At 56.4% G+C, this 17,365-nt stretch overlaps 3 protein-coding genes across 3 annotated transcripts; 2 read left to right on the forward strand and 1 right to left on the reverse strand.

The window, feature by feature from the left end:
• The first annotated feature begins 2,081 nt into the window (after positions 1 to 2,081).
• NGA_2005910 (uncharacterized protein) lies at positions 2,082 to 3,479 on the forward strand. The gene has a single exon (XM_005855754.1). The coding sequence runs from the start codon at positions 2,286 to 2,288 to the stop codon at positions 3,447 to 3,449; it is 1,164 nt and encodes a 387-aa protein (XP_005855816.1). The 5' UTR covers positions 2,082 to 2,285; the 3' UTR covers positions 3,450 to 3,479.
• A 4,629-nt stretch (positions 3,480 to 8,108) lies between these two features.
• On the forward strand, positions 8,109 to 11,421 carry NGA_2092710 (uncharacterized protein). Its single transcript, XM_005855755.1, has one exon. It carries the CDS (start codon positions 8,781 to 8,783, stop codon positions 10,485 to 10,487), a length of 1,707 nt encoding a protein of 568 aa, XP_005855817.1. The 5' UTR covers positions 8,109 to 8,780; the 3' UTR covers positions 10,488 to 11,421.
• A 3,901-nt stretch (positions 11,422 to 15,322) lies between these two features.
• On the reverse strand, positions 15,323 to 16,037 carry NGA_2000410 (cwf19-like 1-like protein; the record flags this gene model as incomplete). Its single annotated transcript, XM_005855753.1, has 1 exon — positions 15,323 to 16,037. A coding segment is annotated over one exon (715 nt), but the record flags the coding sequence as incomplete, so codon positions are not given.
• Positions 16,038 to 17,365: the final 1,328 nt, after the last annotated feature.

Consider the following 17,365-nt stretch of genomic DNA (forward strand, 5'->3'; position numbering starts at 1 on the left):
TCCACATGCACGCGCTCTCCTTTGCGTTCCCCCTAAAGCCGCCAATGTCCTTAGGGGGGTATGGATCAGAGCCCGATTCACGCCGAGATTAATCCCAGCCTTCGCGCAAGGCGAGAATCAGACCACTGATGCGTCAATCCTCGTCTTCCTCCTCTTCATCGGCACGGTTGTCCTGGATACGAGGCGCGCGACTTTCCGCCCGCCTCCCCGCTTCCCTCGTATGACCCTGCTTGTCCCCATCACCATGCCCCATCTGGAGATTTTCCTGCGAAATACTTCTCCCCACACCCTGCATGCCATCAGACACGAGGTGTAGTTCTCCGTACGTAGTCTGGTAAACGTCGAGTTTCGCCTTCAAAACGCGGTTTTGCACGCGCAGCGTGCGTACCTCCTCCTCCAGCCTCTCCATGATATCCCGCTTCCGTTTCCGAGATCGCGCGGCCGACTCCCGATTTTTTAGCATCCGCAGCTCTTTCTTTGTCATGGTCGCCTTCTGCTCCTCTGTGGGCTCGAACTCGTCCACGGAGCAGAAACTGCTGTTCCTGCTCATGGTGGGGGCGCTCGAGGCGGAGGACGGTGCCGGTGCGGAGGGTTTGCTCTTCCCTTCTCTACCGTGGTCGCTCCAACCCGAGTCCTTGGCGGTCTTGGAAGCGAGCGTCGAAGAGAAGGATCCGACTTGAGGAAACATGCTGACGAGCGAGTCCGCAGCCGCGTGGCAGGCGTCGACCGGCAGGGAGGGGGGGAAGCCGGTGGGCTTCTCCGGTTCGGGCCGGCTGTCAACTCCCGAGCCACCCGATTGACTGGGAACAGCGCCTCTTCGCGTCACGTCCAAGGCATAAGTAGGTGATCCTGGAGCTGGCGCAGGTCTGGGGGCGGCCGAGGGCGCCGAGGACAGGGGATGCGAGGGGGATGCGCGGGCTACTGCCTTCTTATTCCCTTGCCACACCGTGGGGTCCTCATGCCTAACAGAGGCAATGACAGCGGCCGCGGCAAGAGCTTTTTCTTCCTCTTCGAGCCTGTCTTCGTGGTCTTGATATTGCTGCTGCTGGGACATGTGCATCATTTTCTCCATCCGCGACCTCGGCTTGTAGGCAGGAGCGTTCGCTGTCATGGTGGTGGACGACGCGCAGGAAGCGGACGACAAGGAGCTTGACGACGGGCTCCGGCTGCCATCCGAGAGAGATTCGTCATCCGTGCGGCCATCCTTGCTGCTGCTTGTGCTGACAAAACTGCCTTCGTTAGACGTGGAGGATGACATGTGAGGGTGTGTCCGCACGGCGTGCGCATGCATGTTGCGGACGCCCCCGTCTAGTCCCCCTTTGGATTCTCCTCGAAGGTCGGCCGAGGAGGCCGCCATGTGTGCAGACATGGTTCTGTTCGAAAGTGCACGGTAAGGTGAGTACTATGACTTATTTCGAAGCGAAGAGGCTTGCGTAATACGACAGATCCTACAGATTGCGTGGCAGCTGGCGCACATCCACGTCAAAGGGGGCATAAGGTCGAGACCTGCATATCCAAAAACACAAACTTAGTGTTCCATTACTGAGTTCTCTGTTCAAGCACAGGCCAGAAGATGGAAAATCTACAAATCATGTACTGATATGGATGCAGCTACAAATTTGGGAGTTGCCTAGGTGGCGAGCAGGAGCTGGCAGGTGCACTATGGATCTTGGCCGCCTGTTTTTTTTACCCTCGACACCGCGACAAAGCATAGCGCCCACCACCAGTCCAAGTCTCTCTCATTCCATCGCAATAGCTTTCTGCTATACGCTGCGAAACACGCGGCCCAACACTTCATGCCAGGAGTGGTGCTGGCCTGGAGGTGGAACAAAGGTGCGTGGTGTGGGCGAGAGCTAGCATCGTCATCAGGCAGCCGTTACGGCCCTCCGGATCCTTCGGACGCTTTATACCGCCATGTGCGGTGGGAAAGACGTAAATTGTATTATATATCGTTGGAACATATTAATAACTATGCATTTAATTAGATTTTTGGATATGTGAATTCCTCTTGAATCGATGTATGGACTGCATCCGTACAGTTAGGTTTCGGCCTATCCGCAAAGTTTTGGCGCGAGTGATGTGTTCTGCGGTTTGGAATATACGAGAAGGTTCATCGTAGTACTTCGACATCGAAAATCTGTTTTCACCGAAAGATTCAGTTTGCCTTTCACTCCAGTTGTAAAGACTACAATGTATGGTAGTTATATGTGGTTCAGACTAACACCTTTATCTTCTTATCTTGCGCATGTCTCTACGGACCAACCTCCCCCTAGTTTGTCTGAGTCATGCCTCACGGACATATTTCACTGCAACCTTTCGGCCTATGTGCTGCGGCTGCATTCGCGGTGACCACCACGCAAGGGTTTGTCCCGCCCATTACCCCAGCGACAAGCCATGCAGGCTCTTGTGTGTGTTTTTCTGCACCTTCTCCATCTGTGTCGATTGCCCCTACGCCGCCTACAAACCCAGCAGAGGCCAGTCCAATCGACGCGCATGAGCTGCGCGGGGTCCTTAAAGATGCACTGTATCGCAGCCTAGGGAACGAAGCGACGACATCTTCAAGAGCGGGAAATTATGACGCTATGGAGCACGTTTTGGCCTGCCCGCTGACATTGAAGCCCCTACGGCGAGTGGTCCGCCTCGCCGGCCCGTTTGGTCAAGTGGTGAACATGGTCACAACTCGCGGCAACAAATATCCTGCGAACGAGGTGTACATGGATCTTGTTCCCGTAGAAGAACGAATGCAAGTGCCTTTCTTTTCTCCCTCGGCCATTGTCACCCAAGAGTTGTTTCGTTCCCCTCTCACATCCTTCCTGTACGAGCGAGGATGGCGGGACAACTTCAAGACCGCGGGCTTTCCTGGCATCGACGAGGAATTCAGAGACCTGGAGGCTTTTTTCGCCCCGCTATCCGATGCGGGATCTGAATCCGAGCGTGAGGGTGAGCAGCAGCGAAGGAGTGGTCGGGGGACTGTGATCGATCTGAGTTGTGGGAGCGGCCTTATGGCCCGGCGCCTGTGCCGGTCGCGGAAATGGAAACGGGTCATCGCGGCAGATTTCAGCGAGTCCATGCTGCGAGAGACTCGGCGACGTTTCCTGGAAGAGAAGTTACCAGTGCCGGAGCTGGTGCGAGCGGACGCGTCCCGACAACCGTTTCAGACGTCGAGTGTTGATGCCATCCACGCGGGTGCGGCCTTGCATTGCTGGCCTCGGTTGGAAGAAAGCCTGCGGGAATGCCTCCGGGTACTCAAACCAGGTGGGAGGATGTACGCGTCAACGTTTGAAGTGAATGAACGGCTTCAGAGTAATACGTTTCGGTTTTTCCAGTTGGATGAGTTGCGGCGCTTGTTTGTGTCGAGTGGATTTGTGGAGGTTGAGGTCAGGAGGGAGGGGGTGGCTTGTTTAATAGTGAAGGCTGTGAAAGCCATGGACAGCGGAGGAAGGCAGTAGCAGCTACAAAGAAATAATGTTGTCTGACTATTCCCAGTTGATGCGGGAGGCATCTCCGACAGAAACGTTCATTTGACGACGTGACAGAGGAGGACGCCCGTGGTACGATTCCACCCCCCCACACGGCACCATAAAAACCAGTCGCAGCGCTGTCGTGCAAGCTCAACATTAAAAATGCTCCATCTCTTCATGTGCTTTGACTCATGATTCCCTCGGTAATCCTGGTCCGCAGCAAGAACTTCTCCCGCCGCAAAGCCTCTAGCTCCCCGTGAACCCCCCCCCCGCCCGCAGTCGCTACGGTTCTTCCCACAATCCCTTCTGCTCCTCCCATCCCGTCGTGGGAGGCTCTGTCCGAGGGCGGAGACATCCCAGCCGCCTGACGGGATCCCTCGACGTGGTCGTGGCTGCCCCCGGTGCCCGGACACTCTTCCGTTCGTGGAGGTGCTTGTCGACGAGAATGCCCGCGTGGCCGATAAATTTCCTGTGCGTCCGCTGGCTGTTTGTACGCGGGGTGGACCGGGGGATGTGGTCGGAAACGGACTTGGTCTGGACTGAGGGGGTGCGGTGCAGGTACGTGCGACACTCGCTGCCGCGAAGGCTGCAGTGGGGCGGCGGATGGGGAGTAGAGCGGAGGTGGAGATGCTTCATAGAGTAGTGGTGGAGGGTCATGACTGCCGGAAACATTGACGTGGGGATGTGGGAATGGTGCTGCCAAAGGCGCAGCGCAGGGTTCCTTCGCGCCATAACCTGACTGGGCCCTCTGCCAACTCGCAGACGCCCATCTCCCCCCTCCGCCCATCCCACCGCCGGACCCGCTCATTCCTGCAAGAACAGGGGCCTCGGTTAGGATGTCATGGTCCTCTCGGCCTGCCTGAGTGGGGGGGGGGCTGGGCGCCGACGCGGGTGGCGGCGGCGCTTCCTGGCGGACTGGCTCCTGCTCCCGCCGCGGGATAGGCGGCTTGGGGCTTGCCTGCGGGAAATTAGATGCGCGTGGCTGGGGGGAGAGAGCAAGCGGGGCCGCATAGGAAGAAAGGGATGGAGGATTCTGAGCAGGAAACGCTCCTGCTGCCAGACCCCACTGGCACCTGTCCAGCCTGTCGAGACGATGCAGGATGTGCCCGCGCTGCCCGGCTTGGAAGGCCACCGCACTCTCTACTTTGTCCAAACGCGCCTGTATCTCCTGGCCCTGCGCGTGTATTTTTGCCTCCAATGTAGCCACGGCCCTGGCGGTCTCCTCGGTACGTCGTTGGCTGTCGTCTCCCCGTCCCTCCCCTTCGCCCCCCGGCCCCCTCCCCACAACCAACATCTGGGCTTGAAAGGCCCTCACCGCCGACATCGACGCTTCCGTCTTTTTCTCCACTGCCTTGAGACCCGTGGCCGTCTGCTCCTGCCTCTGCCGCAATTCCTCTTGTTCTCGAAACACCGTGTCCCCGCGCTCCTCCAGCTGGGTTGTCAACGCCGCCATGTCCTGCATTGCACTCTCGCGCAGGGAGCCCATTTCCCTCTCGGCGCGACTCAAACGTCTACTTTGCTGTTGTAACATCGCTTGTAGGCTCTTCATGATTGCGCTGATCGAATCCTCGCCGCGCCCGTCCTCCGCCCCTTTACTCCCCAGCACGTGAGCCTTGATGGCTTCCACCTCCCCGAAGACCCTCGACATGATCTCCTCCTGATCCGCGTTCTGCCGTTCCAATATTTCCATGCGAGCCTTCAGACGTTGCAAGGTATTTGTGGGCAACGTGCTGATTTTCTTCACAGGACTCTCCGCGTCGTCGTCTAAAAGTGTTTTGATTCGTTTGGCCAAAGAGGTTTTGCTCACCCGCTCCCGAAGCGCCGCTTCCACCTCTGAATTGTCCGCTTTCCCTTCCAGCTCATGAGATACCCTTGACATTTCTTCCTCCAGTTTTGCAAGCCGAAATGCGTCGCTTTGTTTGTAATGTACTCGGGGGTGGCGGTGGTGCCGCCGTCTATCTTCCTCGACGCCGTGGAGCCGGGAGCACAGATCTTGCACCCGAAAATCAAGACCTCTAAGCTTGGGTGCAAATTCGGCCCGCAGTGTCTCTATATGTCCTTCAAGCAGCGTGCGAATTGTACGCATGGAAACTGCCCCTGTCTGTGTCTGCTCGTGAAGGGCGCCTAACTCGGCATCGCGGCGCGCGCCATCCCTAGCAAGTTGCTCCTGGAGTTTCGTGATTTCAGTCCCTTGCTGATGCAATGCTTGAAGCAAGCATCGAAATGTTAACCGCACACTTTTTTGCAAGCCTGCGTAGGGTCCTGTTCCAATATATAGATCCTCTAGGCTTATATCACGGATAGAAGAAATGCTATCAGCCGCCATCCCTTGATGTCGCCTTACTGCACTGCTAAAAGCACACGTGAAAAACAATGAATTGCGACAAAGAGGAAGCTTCCAGAAGACGATTGAGGGGTCTGTGTTAATAATTATGGTGTGTATTTGTCACAGAGAGCTTTCTATCTTGCCCTTTAGAGGCTTTGTAGATGGAGTTACGTTCCTGAAAGTGGCGGGGCTTCTCTGGCGAAAGTCTTACAGGAGGGCGGCGAGACACAGGCGTTCATTCGAGACCACGAGGCCACAGTTTGAGAAAAAAGGACACAAGCGCTACACTTATTGAATCCAGTTATCCATCGCAGGGGCAAGACGGCATTTCTCTGGCTAAATAGGGCAAGGTCCGTGGAAATTGTGACCACAAAGGACGACGAAATCTTGTCCCACCACGGCTAGTGCTCCATCCTGTGCGACAACATGCAACTATCAACATCCATTGCCAAGGATTCGGGCTCTGAACCCACAATGCACCCTTCTTTGGAACAAGTAAGTGCAGATTTGACCTTGACGCATGGAAAGGGCTGAACTCTTCGTGTCCATCGCATCAGTCCCCTGACATTTTCTTTTCGCCACATCCTCTTCACGGGGCAGCTAAATTTGGACGCATTGCCGTACATTGATGGGGAAATGGACCCAGACATACGGGCGCGGGTCGACCAACTGATTTTGGAAGAAATGCGGAATCCTCGCTTTCCCAAAAGGTCAGGAGACGGTCTGGAAAGAGAGGACCCCGTCTAAGCGACTAGCTGGCCGGGTTCTCATCCCACATCCACTCGACAACATTTCCACAGGGATTATTTGGCTGACCGCCCGATGCCGGAGCTGAATTTCGAAAAGAGTTTTTTTATCGCCACCGAGCTAGAAAGAGTGGCGGCGGGGAAACCCATGGCGCCCCTGGATGAGTCAAGGTAAGAGAACATTCGCCTTGCGGTTTTTTGCATCGAAAAAATCTCACAACGATAAGAAACAATCTACATAACATCATGGAATGCAGATATGCTGGAAAGAAACCAGATCCTGGGCTGCAGGGAGACCTTCAGGCCTGGCGCACGGCTCTGAACAACCTCCGGGCGCAAGAAGAGCACCTGGGCAACAGGTGGGTTTCGTTCTACTGGCTCTGCACTTGGGAAAGAAAGTCAGGGTTGTATTTCAAGAGCTGCGTGAAATGACTTTTCTTCCAAATCGTGCTTTGGAACCCTCATCAGGATTGTGAACATGGAGCTGCTACAGAACTTCGCTCCAGACGTCTGGCTGGCCTACAACCGGGAGCTGGAGACTTTCAAGGGCAATCTGGACAAAGAGTTGGAGAGCCTTCGAAAAGAAGCAGAGTTGGTACGTGTGTGGGGGAGGATTTGAGGGGGCAGAAAAGAGGTCTCCGAAGCTTATTCTCATGATATTTTTCCCTGTGTCCTTTTCCAACCAGATAAATTTAAGTAGGAAAACGAAACAAGAAGAGGTGGCCCCTCGCCTTTCGAACTTAACTCGGAAAAGGGATGAAACACTTTACACGAACTTGGAGCTTCAAAAAGCTTGTGCCATGCTGCGGATGGAAATTAAGCGGTTAAGAACAGACGTGGCATCAAAAGCTGCTTTAGAGGGGCACAAGAAAAACGAAAACGAAGTAGAGGAAGATGCCTTGTAAATGAAAGATAGACGAAAGTTGAAGAGGTTGTGTAAGCAATGCCATCGCGGCCAAGAGCTGTTTTTTAACTTTTTGCTTTCTCAGACTATATGTCCCCCCTTTTGAATATTTTAGCGGGCGGCTCGAGCCCGCTAAAAGGGTGAGAAAGATACTGGTGGCTCGATGTCTCATACCCACCCACCACGCACTACCCTGTCGACTGCTCAGGCCACCACACCCGGTCATTTTTCAGACGTTTGTGGCCGGTATGCATGTGGTGAGTGTGGATAACGAAGGGTGTGGCACGCATCTGGGGCGTCGGCCGGCGGAGCTGGCGGGGCTGTGGATTGATCTCAGCGCTCATGCCCGTTGCCTGTTTTGGGTGGCGGGCGCGAGGCAGACCCATACGTACACCAACCCGTTTTTCTCTTGGCACTGCCGGTCTCCTAGCCAGCTTTAATGACCATGGCTCCACACCCTGGCGTCGCGTATATATAACTGCGCTCCCATGTATGAATTAATGGCGGAGTATGGGACTTACGGTGGCCACGTTGGTGACATGCGCTCGTGACGGGGAGAGGAATTGCTCTCTGGAGAAGGGATGAGAGCCCCCCTTCCTCCTTTTTAATCTGGAGGATTGGTTGTATTAGCTACTGCATACATTCACACATCGGACCACATCTTACGTCTCACAGGTGGCTCAGGAGGAGGAGCCCGCTTGTTGTCCTTTCGGGTTGAAAAGAAGAGGGAAGCCTCGGCGGATAGAAGCGAGAAGAAAGGATAAGAGCGCTGAGCCCTATCTTTTCTTCGATCTCAATCCCAGGAGCTTTACCTTTTCGCTGCGCCCTCATCTGCAGGGTTCGCAAACGCTTTGTGGATCGTTCTCGGTGCCAGTGTCTTCGACGCGGCCGTGCTGTATCCCGAGCGTCCTCATCTCCCTCTCCTTCCGAGGCCGAGTCTGCTGCCTGTCGTCTTTTCCATCCGCGCTGATGGTGTCGCAGCAATAGGCGGAACTTTTTTGCGTGAAAACCCCGCCCTTCCAGGGGGGGATGGGAAGAAGGGTCTTGCGGCTGCTGATTCCCGTCACGGTTGTGCGTACTTTGTAGAGAACGAAAGAGCAGGCTCAGGACAGACGTGTCACGAGTCCGAGGATCTGTATTCTGAGGTGAGGCTCGACAGGCTTCGCACCATCAGTCCTTCCCTTGGAGACGCTCCGACCCTCTCGTCCCTTCCTTCCCTCTGCACGTTGGGCCCCTCTTACTCCTCGTCCACGCTCCACTCCTCTGCCACCTACTCCTTCGACCCCTCAAGCTTGCCGTCCTCCGCATCGGTCGCGTGGTCTTGCAGGGGGCGGAAGTCTGCCATGGACAAAGGTCCGGAAGAACGGAGCAGGTTGTTGGTCCGTACCTTGGGATGCGTGCTTCAAAAGCTGTTGGATGTGAACAAGAGGGGAGAGACTGCTGAGGGTGACGGGAACTCGCCCACCATCACCAAATTCCACGCGTCGCGCCCCCCGAGTATCAGTGTCGCTGAGTACTTGGAACGGATCAACAAGTACGCGTCGTGCTCCTCCGAGTGTCTGGTGCTGGCGCTCATTTACATCGACCGGTTGATCCAGCAGAGCAACTTTGCCTTGACCGCGTTGAACGTGCACCGGGTCTTGATCACCGCGGTCATGCTCGCGGCCAAGTTTTTCGACGACCAGTACTTCAACAACCTGTACTACGCCAAGGTCGGGGGCGTGCCCTGCAAGGAGATCAACGCGCTGGAGGTCGAGTTTTTGTTTTTGACGAACTTCTCCCTCCACGTCACCGAAGACGTCTTCTTCCGGTACTTCCACGAACTTATGAACCATGCCGCGCATGCCGCCTGCCCGTCTTGTTGCCCCCGCTTCGCCAGCAGCGGGAGCAAAATGAATCTGGGCAGTGGGAGCATGGCCGGTGTGACGGGGACGACGGGCGGTGGGGTAGGAGGAGTCGGGCGGGTTCCGAGCCCGGTCTTTGTGGACGGAGGTTGGCTGGTCAATCGCGGTATGGGTGGCGGACGCTCTGTGTCGCCTGGCATGGTGGTAACCCCTCCGCTTTCCCATCGGCAGCACCTGCAGCAACAGCAGCTTGTGCATGAGCAGCAACAGGAACGGCGTCTGGTTTTGTCGGGGGGCAAGGCGGGCATGGCAGGAGAGGCTCAGCAGCCGATGTCGGTAGACCAGCGACAGCGACATTTTACGTCCTACTTTTCGTTCGAGAACGGTCCCGTGCCTGGGGCGTATCCGGGCTCCGCAGCCTCCCTGGCCGGACACAAGGTATCGGATGGGTTCCAGACTAGCCCCTCCTGCCATCGCCCTGTGCTACAGCCGCACGAGCAAGCACCACACTTCCAGTATCCTCACGTGCTGTACGCCCCCGTACCGGTAAGCTGCAAGCCACCGCCCCGACTGTTGGTCTCGCACGCACCGGCCTTCTACTCGAGCCATTCCTCGAACTCCTCGTCGTCCGCTGTGTCGCCCGCGGAGGCCTGTGGAGACGCAGGAGATGTGCTGTGTTGGGGCGAGGGAGTGAGCAGGCCGGCGTATTACGGCCAAGAGCGCCAGCATGGGCCCTGCAATGCCTCCCTGGCGTCGGAGGTTGCGTCGGGGACGTGCAACAGCCGCGGCGCGGGCGTCGGAAGCAGCCTACAAGGAGTGGGCAGCGGTTTCGAGCGCTCAGTCAGCCTCGAGTCTGCGGGAAACGGCACGGCCGCTGCGGCTGCCGTTGCACGACAAGAGCACCACCAGCGTATGGCGGGTAGAGGGGGATCGGGAGCAGGCGTTGCGGGCAAATGCTTGGGGACACAGACCCGTTTGCATCACTACCGACCGCAGCAGCACCAGCATCAGCATCAGCAGCTGCAGTCGCCATTTTACCCAACCCACTACGCTCCAGTTCAGCAGCAGCAACAGCAACAGCAGCGCCTCCAGCATCATTACAACAGCGCGGCTGGTGGTATGGGGGCAGGGGTCGGCTTGGGAAGCCGGGCGAGTATGTGCGCTCACTCTTACTTTCAAGGAGTCCAAGTTCTCATGAATTCTTGAGAGAGACAGGTAGTGGCTGGTATTCCTTCCGGAGACATCGTGCGTTTTGGTTGGCAAGGGGCTACTGAACCATAGAGAAGGCCGGTTTGGATTTGGAGGAGCTAAACACTGCCATCACGGATGAAAGAGTTAATGATGGACAGCGAGCGAATCTGATTTTTTGTGTTTGTTCTGCGAACCTTTGTGTCGGCAAGCACACTTAGGAGTTCCGTATGGTGTATATGGGAAATGAGGCCGTGCGGAGGGAGGTTACTTGCGCTGAGGAAGAATCTGGAAGGGATATTACGGACTTAATCGAGGAGACTACGAGGGAGCCGAAGGCACCAAAATCCAATTTCTTTTGATTTTGTGTACGGAGGTTACGAGGTAGGTACGAGGGTATCAATTTCGCAAGCCGCTTTTCTGGCATACAGTTAATAGCTTGAAGGATGTGGAAACGTCGACTTAGAGAAAGAAGGACAGCGGGCCAGAAGAGAGCGCGCCATAATACGAGCATCTTTTACTACGCATGAATGTCAATTTCGATGCCATGTCCTGGTGCCCAGGGAAGCACTACCGTCATAGCCCGGTTAGAAAGTTTGTACGGTGAGGGCAGAGACTGTTGCGGAGGGACAAGGACAGGGCGACCGCAAGCAATGGAACAAAACGCAGACATCTGAAGCCCGGAGCGTGGAGTGGCGACGAAAGGCTGGGCGCAACATTACAAGCAGAACAATTTGAAGCACACGGCAGCAACACATTTACAATCGCAGACCTGTGCGCTCATGAGAAAACAACGGGGAAAGGGAAACGAAACCTTGATCCCCTCAAAAAAACCTCGGGCATATACCCACGTCCACACCCGTGGCATACAAGGCCAACATGGCCAGCGTTTAAAAAATGGATAAAAACTTTTAAAAAGTAAAAAAAGAAGAAAAAACTGAACAAAATCGGACTTCTCGAATCCCTCTTGAGAGGCAGACATAGATCGGTGAACCAGATTCTTTTTCCTGGCTATATTTTGAATCCACTTGTACAATCTTTTTCCCAGGTACATTTTGGATTTGTTAATCTTTAGAAATGAAAATCGAGGCTCGTCACTACAGAAACAGGGTGGCCAGCACTTTGACAGGAATAACAATAGAGAGTTCTTGAGAACATGTGACGACAGATACATGAGCGTCGTTTGCCGCCAAATTGAAGGATGATGCGCATCCGCCCATGCGCGCTCATATGCATCAATATTTGAAAGCACATACTGAGTGCCTTAGAAAACCAGTATCGGTACATAGATGCCATGTGAACTTGTGACCCAGGCAGGCTTGCGGCACCTGCTACTGTGGCTAGAGGCGCTCAGTGCCTTGGCGTAACGGATTTTTGAATGTGACCAAGGAACACATCCAGGCAAGCCCGTTAATGCCTCGACCCCACCACGCACACACACGACCACAGACCCACAGCTCCTCTCGACGTGTTATGCGAATGGAGGATAAAGATCAGGAGCAGCCCTTGGTGGGGCCAGCCAGAGACATTGCGGATTTGGAGGATTTTGGGTCTGTTGAAGTGACTGACAAATGCTGTGGTGCCATGACCTGTCGCGTCTTGGCTCCTGAAATATTTCATGAAGCCAAATTGGGAAGCAGCTTTTCAGACACACATGGGAGTTCGACTCCCGACAATTTTACATACGTAGGTCGAAAGATCAGGGACGAAACGGAGCTCCGGCAGGTGCGAAGAGCAGTTAAAGCGTGCCCCTTTCACGCTCTTAAGTTACGGCGCGGGGAAAAAGGGGCGACAGTCATGGATGAGGACTTCAATGCTGCCTACCCTATTCAAGTAGATCAGAGCGGGGCCGTGTATTTGTTGGGGCACTACTCCCCGAAAAATGCCGGGGCGACTTGCTACTTGATCGTACGACCAAACGGCGGGAATGTTCTGGTCGATTGTCCCGTACCCAATGCCAGCCTCGTAGAGCGTATCAAGGAATTGGGGGGGGCAAAATATCTGGTATTTACTCATAAAGATCATACGGCGTTCACGAAAGAATGGAAAATGGCCTTCCCAGCCATCCAGCGGGTCTTGCATGCGGGGGACGTGGTAGAGAACCGAAAACATTTCTTCTTCCCCTACACCGGCGACGTCGAGATCAAGCTGGGTAAGGCATAGGAGAGGGGAGAGCAGGTTGAATGAAGTCTTGGGGAAGTTTGTCATTATATCTGGCAGTTTGCCAGCCACAGTATTTCTCATGGCATGTTTCGAGTCTAAGTATATCAGCTGCCGAAGCAGACTTTCCTCAATGTCTTTCCACGCGTACCTACATGTCATTCGCAGCGGGTGGCAAAGCCCAGCCCTTGGACAAGGAAGGAGACATTGTCCTCATTCCCATTCCCGGACATTCTCCCGGAAGCCTGGCGATCCTCTTCCAAGAGCACTACCTCTTCACGGGGGACTCCCTCTTCTATTCCCGCCCCCGCGGGCACCTGGTGTCTTCGCGTTTGCACTGCTGGTCAAGCTGGGAGGAGCAACGAGCCAGCTTACAAGCCCTTGATTCCTATCAATGGGCCCACGTTTTGCCCGGGCATGGGGAGCCGAAAAGGTTTTCCGGGAAAGAAGACGCGCAGGCCTCCCTTGCTCGGGCCATCGAGTGGATGGGGGAGCAGCCCGGCGGCTCGACCAGCATGGCATCCTTTGTGTGCTGGCTGCAGCTGAGGACGCACAGCGGGCAGTCCCGGTTTATGCGTGCCATCCCACGGTGGGCGCGGAAAGGGATCGAGCGCCTGGTGGCACCGGCGGGGGCTCCCGGGGCGAGGGAAAGGGCAAGAGCGTTGAAATGGGCCCGATCCGCGGTGATGATGTGGATCCTGCTCAAGGTGCTTCCAAACGTTTTGGCCTTCTTGTCGCGTGTGGGGGAGCGACGTCGGATTCAAGCACGGGCAGCGGCTTTGGTCAGGCTACCCTGGGGACACCCGTGGCTGGAGGCGGAGAAGAGGAGGTGAATTCGAGCTACCGTGCAGGTCGAGGGTGGAGGGGTAGATAGCGAACGGGAAGGGTAATGGACGGAGATGGGGGGGGGGGGAAAGGGTATGGACGGACTCGGACAGTGTGATGCTCCTGGACGTTGGGCATAGAGTGAGTTTTAAGGGCGTGGGCCGGGAGGAAAGACAGAGACGCGGCATCTGAGGCGAAAGACCAGCATTCACTTTAAATCATATCACCATAAGACAATTTAACGTGCCACCTTGTCAATATTATTTGAAAACTGACGTAACTGGTGGCTGTGCCCCCCCCCTCGCTCACAGACAGCGCCTGCTGTCAATCCCGCTTAATCGAGACATGTGGGTATGTACATAAGCCAGCATGGCACCCCCCGGCCCCTCCCTCGTGGCTTCCCTACGTGTCCTCCCCCTCGTTGAAATCCCACTTCTCCCACCGCGCCTTGAGTCCCTCTACCATCGCTGCCTCCTCCTCCCGCCCCAACTGGCAATGTTTCCAATTAACCTTCCCCGGCGCGCCCAGCAGGTCCGCCATCACGTCCCGTCCGAACGTGAGCGGCAATTTTCCTCCGGGAGGCAAGCGATATAAGAGCCTGGCCACCCCCTTGCCCCCCAGTCCCGGGACCTCCACGTACATGTACTGCTCCTCCTCCCGGAGGCCCATCTCCCTCAGGGTCGTCCCCGCCGTCAGGCTCTCGAAAAACACTCCCAACGCCGCCCCTTTCTTTTCGAAGGCCTCCCTGACCCCTGCCGCCTTGTCAGTGGGTACCGGGATCACCTGCACGTGCGTATGTCGGGCCCCACGCGTTTGGAGTCGGCGCTCAAACAGGACCATGCTCTGCCCCTCCCTCTGTCCCTGCCCCTCTCCCTCCCCTGCCTTCCCCTCCGCATACATGCCCCGCAAGGCCGCCTTATACCTCTCGAACTCGGCCCATTCCTCCTCCGACAGCTGCGCCAAGCCCGCCACGTGGCTGATGGGAATGAGCAGGAGGTGTTCCGGACTCAGAGGGCCCTTGGGCACGGCCATGTACAGACTCTCCCCCACCGTCACCAAGAGATCGACGGCCGCCTTCTCCGAACCCAGGCAGAACCAGCACTCCTCCCCAGACGCCTCCGCCACCCGCCCTGACCCCGTTCCCGGCCCCGGGGGCACCATCGCCGTGCGAGGCCCGGCGAGGCTCGCGGGGCCGTAGTGGCCCCCTCCCCCCCCCACGGAGGGTACCGGGGACGGCATGGCCATCGCCCCCGGGGGTGGAGGCATGGGTAGCGGCGGGGCGGGAAGCATTCCCGTCTGTCGAGGCATGCTTTTGGACCAGCTCACCCGCACGCCAGCACAGCCAAGGGTGATGCCCCGGGCATCCAGGGCCTGGCGTGCCTCCTCGTGCCGCGTAAAGGAGACGAAGGCGAAATCCTTTCCCTCCGGGATCCGAATTCGAGCCACCACTCCATAGTGCGAGAAACCACGTTGCAGGTCGTCGGCCGAGAAGCCAGGGGGCAGGTTTGCTACGTGTAAAGTGGTATTGGACGGGTCCACCGCCCCCCCCCCCCTTCCTCCCCCTCCTCCTCCCTGGCCCCTGTTACCTCCCCCCCAGAAGAACATGCCAGAATCCGCTCGCTTCGCCTCCTCTTCCTCCTGGATCTGCTGCACGGCCTGGTGAGACAGCCCTTCCCGTCCCTCCTCCCGGACCCTCTTGAGGCTCCCCACCCTCCCTGCCTCCCCCTGTCCTCCACTGCCCTCCCACTTGTGGGACGCCATTCCCGCCGTCCTGAAGACCGAGTACGGCGACTCTGTCACGTCCGCAGGCTCGTCCACCAAGGCCGCCAAGGTCATGTACGGGATGGGCTCGATGCTGATGGCATGCAGCCACTTCCGGGCCTTCTCCTTGGCCACGGAGGCCGGCGCCAGGCTGAGGAAACGGGTAACGTGGCTCAGCTTGCTCTTGGGCTTGCTTGCGTGGTTCTTGTACGGAGGGCGTTGAAAATAGATTCCTGGGCGGGCGGCAAAATGATACCGAGGACGCAGGACGACCGCGAGGTCAGCGACGGTGGAGGAACCCGTCCCGGCCGCATCTCGCACTCCCATTGCGCTCAAGTCATATCCAGCAGCGACGCCTTGGCCCCAGTCCGTGCTCAGGAAAATGTCTGCCCCTAAGAATGTCGAGCTGCTGGCAGGCTCGACGATTTTCTCGATGTCCTTGTCTGTGTGTCGTTGGCTGAGGAAGCCTACGGTCAGCTTCCCTACCAACTCCAGCCCCCCGGGCCCCAGGTACGTGCACTTGGGGAAGACGTCGCCTCCCGGTACCACGCTGCCATACTTGGCCTCGGCACTCGCAGATGGCCCTTCGATGAAGTAGGTTGGCAAAGGTACTTCCTTGACGCCCATGACGTAGTCTTCAAAGGCCGTCGTTGCCATCCCGCCCTCAGGTTCGTCGGCGGGTGGGAAAAACTCTCCCGTAACGAACAACGTGTCAAACGGGCCGGCCTTTGAAGCATTGAGCGATGCTACGCGCGTAAAAAGCAGGTCCAGACGGCCTCGAACCTCGCCTGCTACAAGAATTTTCATCGGAGCAGCTGCTTTGCGTTGGAAGACGACGCGAAGGGGGGGAGTGAAACGAGAAGAGAGGTGGTCAGATAAACAAAGCCTTGTCTCGTGACTTCACTTTGTCCGGACATAGCCAGGATGGAAAAGGAGGGTTTCCATGTGTTTACAACTGGTAACAGAGCATTTTTCCTTGATAGCATCTGCCCGTACATATTGTTAGGCTTTGGGCGGTTCACGCATTGCGGGCAGATCGAGCAAAAGCAACCTCCCCACCCCTGATAAGCAGACCACCCTCCAGCATTTCCCTTTCAGCATACATCCACAGATCGAGAAGCCGTGCACGGAGGCAAAAAAAGATGAGGGGAAAACTTACATTGGTATTCGATATCGGCCTTTGGACATGGTAGAATTCACAGCGGAGGAAATAAATTTTATGAAAATCGCCCTGGCGGAGGGGCAGATAGCAATCGAGGAGGGGGAAGTACCCGTGGGGGTGGTTTTCGTATATCGCCCGGACCCCCTCAAAGATACTGCCTGCTCCATTGACAGCAGTGTTCCATTTTTTGGCCGAGGAGAGATCCTGGGTAAGGGACACAACCGCACCAATGCTACCAAGAACGGAACGCGACACGCCGAACTGGTGATCGTGGATGAAATATTGGCCCGGGGTCATCCCCCCAGCGTTTTCCAAGAATGTGACGTATATGTTACATGCGAGCCTTGTATTATGTGTGCGGGTGCCTTAAGCTTACTGAAAATACGCAGAGTCGTGTTTGGCTGCAAGAACGACCGTTTCGGCGGGTGTGGCTCGATTCTGAGCGTGCACGGGGCCCCTCACCTGAGGCATCGCTACGTAGCGGACGCTGGTTTGATGGAGAACGAGGCAATAAGGCTCTTCAAGTCCTTTTACGCTCGCGAAAATCGACAGGGTGAGTCGGATTGGACAAGGGAGGGATAGAACGGCAAGAACTAAAAAAGGGGGGAGGGGAAAGGCTAATTTGTATTTTGGTCATACCGGTGAGATTATCAGTTATTGACTGAGAACGATGCGATTGAATGGTCCCGTGCTGCCGACGGCTGTACACAGACTCCCTAAAATCATTAATCTCGATACTCACACGCGGACGCGCACAGCGCCCGACACAAAACGGCGTAAGAAAGGACTCTCGGCAGTTACATAGGTGGGATGAGAATGCTTTGTTCACAGGCGCTTGCCTCCTCTGTGAATTCGCGTCAAATGAAGCGGTTATGAGTTGGAGAGCAACAACATGGATTGCCGTCCCCGAGGGTCCCCCTCTAGAGAAAGAAGCGGCAAGGATAGTGCGTGGCGCCTGTGGATGATGCAGGACCCCGTAAAGATGTCT

This window comes from Nannochloropsis gaditana (assembly GCF_000240725.1).
Source record: "Nannochloropsis gaditana CCMP526 unplaced genomic scaffold scaffold111, whole genome shotgun sequence".
NCBI classification, from domain to species: Eukaryota; class Eustigmatophyceae; order Eustigmatales; family Monodopsidaceae; genus Microchloropsis; species Microchloropsis gaditana.